Genomic DNA, 6,379 nt, shown 5'->3' with positions numbered 1-6,379 from the left:
AAGTCTTTATGTATTATTTATAAGCTTGTAAAAGTGGTTTATGAAAAAATAGTTTATGAAGATACGATTTTCGTTAGTAAGAACTTATAAAATTAACATAAAAGATTATTTATTTACATAAGTTCTTTTTCATAAGCTCAAAATAAGTTCATTTCAAAAGAGCCTAATTATGTCATTATTTCAACTTTTTCTAGTATATAAATAGGTTATTTTTCTATTTTAGAACAAATAATCCTGTTGTCGATAAAAAAAAAAAACTATTGTATTTCTAAACGACAATAACGTTCAATCTTTAGTGTTTTTTTTTTTTTTGTTCAATATCGTGAAAAAAAATGATGTTGTTTTATTATTATTTTTAAATGTAATTTGTTATTATATATTTTACAATTCTTGTCTCAATAAAATGTAAATCAAAATTATTTTGTTTATTAAATATTAGTCAAAATGACATTCAAATTTCAAATAAGGTCGGTCAAAATAAAACCTTTCTTATCATTATTTTTGTTATAAAATGATGTTTATTCAATCGATTTGGTGTAGTATATCCGATAAAATAATTCAATATCGTAAAAAAAAAAAAAAATTGCGAACAAACTTATAATGTTATAAAATGATAAAATAACTCAAATAATGTGACAAATTCAAAGAGATAGGAATATGCATGATTCCATATCAATAACGTTGACAATGTGGTCATTAGTTGAATCCGTATGTAATTGATCAAAGATGATGACCTAGTCAATTTGTATCAGATGAATAGCAACAAGATGAAAAATCAAATAAACACTGCATTAAAACGAAAAATCAAACAACGCTACCGAGACAATGAAATAAAAACAAAACACATAACATTTTGATCTATATAAAAATAATTTATTTAAAATAAAAGAGAAGAAAATGATGTACATGCGTGATTCGAAGTCTAAATTAAAAATGATGAGTACCAAACAAATACTTAAATAAAATATTATTGTCCCCGCTAAAAATCAAAGGTTATTGGCATATAAAAGACATTTTCTTATCTTAAAAAACAAACTTTTTTTATGAGAAGATAAAGAGCATTTTTATTTAAAAAGTATGTAAAACTTTAAATTAAGTTAAATAATCTTTGATATTCGAAACTCATACATTGATTCACTATGTTGTATAATTTTAATCATTTTTTTGGTGGTGTCTGAGATTCAAACTCAAAACCTTACATATATTATGCATTATTCTTACTAATTGAGATAAGCTCACGAAACATATAATTCTAATTTTTAAAACCATTGGTTTTGATACAAACTTTTAATGTTTTTTTTTTAAGTAGTCTATTGGCCAGAATTCACACAATTAAATATGGAGAGGTGGGATGTCTGAGGTTCGAACTCCAACCCCTGTATATAATATGCAATATTCCTATCAACTGAGTTAAACTCACGAGATTTTTAATGCTTTCTTTAAATAATACAAAAAAAAAAAAATATAGGATGCACATGCATATGAAATAAATCTCTAATGCTCTATCATTTAATATGTTATTTTGCTTAATTATGCTTTTGATCTTCTCCATTTTGATTTAAAGCACGCAAAAATAGTCATCCAATTTAAGAATTGAATTTTTTGGACCCTAAGTACCACTTTTGTGATAATTTCGATTCCAATCTATAACTTTAGCCTCTAAAAGTGGTGACTCTTGGTGATTTTCATTGCCAATTAAAATGGTGATTTATTTATCTAATTCTGAACATCTAGAAAAAATATCACCTTTTGGAGGCAAATTTACCATTCCTAGGTTAAAATTTAAAAAGCATTAGATTAAACTCTTGAAGTTATAAATTGCTAGGTTAAAAATACTCAATCATTTATATCCCTCACTGCCTCTATTATATAATATATGTGAGAGATTATAAAGTATAAATTTCAGATGCAGTTTCACATCCCTCAGAAAAAAAAAAGATGCAGTTTCACATGTGTTGTTTTTGTTGTTTCTTTATAAAGATGTTGATTTTCTTTTTGTTAAGTTTGGTATGGACTAAAAATTTCTTCAAAAATTATGGACTAAAAATTCACCTTTTTAATGAATAGTGTTCAAAATTTAAACCCCAACCTTTATATATTATAGTGTATTATTCCAACTAATTGATTTTAATTCACGGAGACAAGACATAGAGACTGAATTTATATGAGGAAATGTATATAAGTTTTTTACAAAAAATATAAGAGATTAAAGTAAACTAGATATAAAGGATCCAGATCGATATTTTGGCGAATACCGTAACCGTATGATAATGATTCATTTAACTTACATCAAAAGCTGGCCAAATTAGGCATTGACCTAACAAAAAGGAATCGAGTTGAGTAGTCTTGATTACTTTATTTCATCTTTATATGCAACAATATTACTTTTTTCATCGTAAGAGAATCCATGATAAAATTCAAAATTATTAATTTAGTAAAGTTCTAACTAGTTGCTACTTGCTTTTTACCCGTTGCCATGACCTAGACATATGGTCAACTATAAACAAAACAACAAAGTGGAAAAGCTGTAGGGAGACACTTACGAGGAGAGATCGCTATAATTTTATTTTATTTTATTTTATTAGTGGAATGCACTGTGTGGTATCTATGCGATGGTACCATCAAAGCTTATAGAAGTCAAGTAGAAATGACCTCTTTATTATATTATTTTATTTTTGGATACACATACAAGAAACTCTTCACAAATCACAAGTAATGTGAACTATATTGTTATTTCAAAATATGAAAAGCCAAATTCAGGATATCTACATATATATATATATATATATCCTCTTGTAAAAAAAGGAAATATATATCCTAATATTGTGATCTGTTGCACAGCTAGTCAGCTATAAACCAACAAATTTTAGTATTGATTTTCCATTTTTAGATCGAAATTAGCAAGATGCTACAAATAACACCTATCATAAAATGTAACATTAATAATTGGACGAGTGATATTTGTACAACCAATTTTAAACAATCTTTGTGACAACTATTTTTCTCTATTTTTATTGAATAAAAACAATAGAGAGAGAAAGAATAAAAAAAGAATAAAAAAACAGGTGAATATGAAAGAGAGAGTTGTTTAAAAATTATTAAAAAATGATTGTATAAATATCATTTCTCTTATTAACCATTGAGTTGTTTTTTATCATTAATATAGTATAGCAAATGCTTGAAAAGGACAAGATTCTAAACCAATCAAACACGAGTAAAAAAACTAGGCTTTAAAAAATAAAATACAAGTAGTAGTAATTTACAAACAATGAACGTAGTTGATCGGTTAAGGAAACTAGTACCATACGTCCAATTCCGTTGACTTGATCGCTTGCTTGCCAACAAATATCACAATATTCGTGTATTATTTTTTCATGGATTTTGCTCACAGGTGCCCCGGACACTCGTTAAACATATCATAAAAGAGAATTATTACAATAAAGGAAAATTATTTTTGACTTTATTATAAATTATTATATAATTTTAATGTATTAACTACTATATAATTTTGTTTTTCATATCCTTAACCGTGCCCAGAAATACCATGTTAGCATTTTTCTTTTTTTATTACACTATAATAAGGTTTCATTTCAATGCTTTTGAGTTTTGAGATTGATGTCTTTGTTGATTTTGTCTTTATATCTCTTCTAATCTCTTTGATCAAATAATTTATTTTTAGTATTTTATCAATCAATTAAAGTTATCAAAATCATTCAAATATTTGTTTTATAAAAATAAGGGTCAATTAATTAATTTTTTTAAAATGATATGGTCAATAATTAATTTAGGTTTTTATAAATGATATGAGTTGGTGCTAAGTTTTGGACTAGGCAAGGCGGTGATGATTTATTTTGATTTTTTATGGAAGGTGATGATATTCATGTTTAGATGAAGATTTGATTTATTTATGGACACTATTTGATTTGTTTTCTTGGTTTGCCACTTTCATTGGACTTTCGTATTGGAAGAAGAGAGTGGTAGGACCTACCACCAACTCCTCTTTTGGACTTTCATACTAAAGTAAACATAGTTTTTGTCGCGTTGTAATTCAGCCATTATTATTAATTATTTCAAATTGCATTGAAATAATAAAAAATGAAAAAGTCTAACCATTATGTACCCTTGGATTGACGATACTTGTTTGACTTTCCCATCCTCCACTCTTTTATAACCAACCCTTTCTCTTCTTCAACCAAACACAAACCTAAAAAACACACAACACAAAAAATCTCTCTTCTTACTTTCTTCCTCCATTTCCCTCATCATAGTTTCTTCTGTTACTTTCTTCTAATTCTTTCAAGTTTAGTTCAAGATGGTTGTAGATCCGGTAGTTATTCCAAAGTTGAGGATGGATGAACAAAGAGCTATTCAAGAAGCTGCTTCTGCTGGATTGAAAAGTATGGAGCAACTAATTCGTGTGCTTTCTTCTCAAACTTCTTCTTCTTCTTCTTCTTCAAATCAACTTAACCAACTAGATCTGGTCAATAAACTTGATTGTACTGAAATTACTGATTTCACTGTTTCTAAGTTTAAAACGGTTATTAACTTGTTAAATCGAACCGGTCACGCTCGTTTTCGTCGTGCACCTTCTTCTCCTCCTTGTTCTTCTTATCAATTTCAATCTCAATCTCAACCTGAGAAATTCAAGACTCAACCACAGTCAACTACTCTTGATTTTGCAAAACCGATTCAATTAGTTAAGTCAAATCCAAATCCCAATCTCAAACCTAAAACTAATCAATCTACTGATTTATCTGTTTCTCAATACTCCAAATCAAAGGAAGCTTATAGCATCTCTACCACTACTTCTTCTTTCATGTCCACCATCACCGGAGATGGAAGCGTTTCCGACGGTAAAATAGGTCCTATCATTTCCTCTGGCAAGCCTCCTCTAGCTTCATCTCACCGGAAAAGGTGTCACGAAGCCACAATCTCTGGCAAAGTCTCATCCTCCGGTCACTGCCATTGCTCCAAGAGAAGGTAAATTACCAAATCCAAACCTCTTTTTTTAATTGCTAATTAAATAAATTAAAATAGAAAATTAATAAATATCTTGTTTTTCTAAATCAGGAAATCTCGTGTGAAGAGAACAATTCGTGTTCCGGCGATAAGTTCAAAGGTCGCTGATATACCATCAGACGAATTTTCGTGGAGGAAATACGGTCAAAAACCTATTAAAGGTTCACCTTACCCACGGTAATTTTCTATTCTGATCACCGTCAAACTCAACCATATGAAATAAAAATTAATTAATTAAGATCTAATTGTAATTGAAATTAATTAATGATGTATATTTATGAAATTTGCAGTGGTTACTACAAGTGCAGTAGCTTCAAAGGATGTCCGGCGAGGAAGCATGTAGAAAGAGCACAAGACGATCCCAATATGCTTGTTGTTACTTACGAGGGAGAGCACCGTCACGCACAAACCGTCGTAACTGGCGCCGGATTCATATCTCAGCCTCTTTGAGCGACCGTGGTGATCGGAAAATATACGGAATCTATTGTGGTGAAAAGTGAGAACCGGCCGTTTGTATTTGATGACGGAGTTATGCTCTAACTGTAACGGTGACGGAGAAAAAACGGAGATTCCAAGGAAGAAAGAGTAGGAAAGTCAACTTTTACTTTTGTGGACCGCAACGCAATGAATGAGTCGTCTACGAGTTGTGATAAGGACTTTTGTGTAAATCCGGCAAAACAATTATGATGAAATTAAATTATACAAGTTTTATTTATTTATTTATTGGTTGAACTTTGGGCCAGTTTTTTTTTAATTTAATTGATTTAGTATATTATTCGGAGATCTAGTCTAATCCAAGTTGAAAGAAAAGTATAGATTCCATAACCACGAGTTGAAAAGAAAGAGTGCGAATGGAAACAAAGTCAAAGATGAATTTTGAATATGAGGGTAAAGTTGGAAAAAGAGAATAGTAGAGTGTGGACATTTCAGTTTTGGTCCATTAGAATGTCGATTGGTGTCCAAGTGGGTCCCCCTTCCAGCTGATTCAAATCTGCCTTTGTAATGTCCATTTATGAAAGACCAAATCGAGTCAACATTAAATTATATGAAGGACCAAATCATACTTCACAGATAAATTTAGGTTTATTATTATATCCAAACAATTATTAGATATAAAATATAGAAACAATGTATTCAAGATTGCATTGCTTGAAAGAAAAAAAAGTTGAAATTTGATGAACAATCCACATGGTAATGATTCAAGTTTTGTTTGGATATTTGTGAAAAGGAATGACACTGATCAAAGCTGGTAGCCTGGTATTAGGTGGCATATATGGTTCCTTTTGATGTTAGGCTCTTTCGTCGATATGGATCTAAGGGTCAGGGTAAAAAGCTCTCATAAAGTTAGGACAAGGTTTGG

At 29.6% G+C, this 6,379-nt stretch overlaps 1 protein-coding gene across 1 annotated transcript; it reads left to right on the top strand.

Moving 5' to 3' along the window:
* Nucleotides 1–4,186: 4,186 nt before the first annotated feature.
* On the top strand, nucleotides 4,187–5,751 carry LOC11424670 (probable WRKY transcription factor 11). The gene is made up of 3 exons (XM_003609972.4): nucleotides 4,187–4,980; nucleotides 5,071–5,196; nucleotides 5,310–5,751. The coding sequence occupies exons 1-3, from the start codon at nucleotides 4,313–4,315 to the stop codon at nucleotides 5,467–5,469; spliced, it is 954 nt and encodes a 317-aa protein (XP_003610020.1). The 5' UTR covers nucleotides 4,187–4,312; the 3' UTR covers nucleotides 5,470–5,751.
* The last annotated feature ends 628 nt before the right edge of the window (nucleotides 5,752–6,379 follow it).

Source organism: Medicago truncatula, chromosome 4 (genome assembly GCF_003473485.1).
Source record: "Medicago truncatula cultivar Jemalong A17 chromosome 4, MtrunA17r5.0-ANR, whole genome shotgun sequence".
Lineage (NCBI taxonomy): Eukaryota > Viridiplantae > Streptophyta > Magnoliopsida > Fabales > Fabaceae > Medicago > Medicago truncatula.
This window is presented reverse-complemented; position numbering and strand designations above follow the sequence as displayed.

Excerpts from the sequence above, each read along its gene's own strand:
- LOC11424670 (XM_003609972.4), top strand. The coding sequence starts at position 4,313 with ATGGTTGTAGATCCGGTAGTTATTCCAAAGTTGAGGATGGATGAACAA. Across the intron at positions 4,981-5,070 it reads TGCCATTGCTCCAAGAGAAG|GAAATCTCGTGTGAAGAGAA; the intron begins GTAAATTACCAA and ends TTTCTAAATCAG. Across the intron at positions 5,197-5,309 it reads AAAGGTTCACCTTACCCACG|TGGTTACTACAAGTGCAGTA; the intron begins GTAATTTTCTAT and ends TGAAATTTGCAG.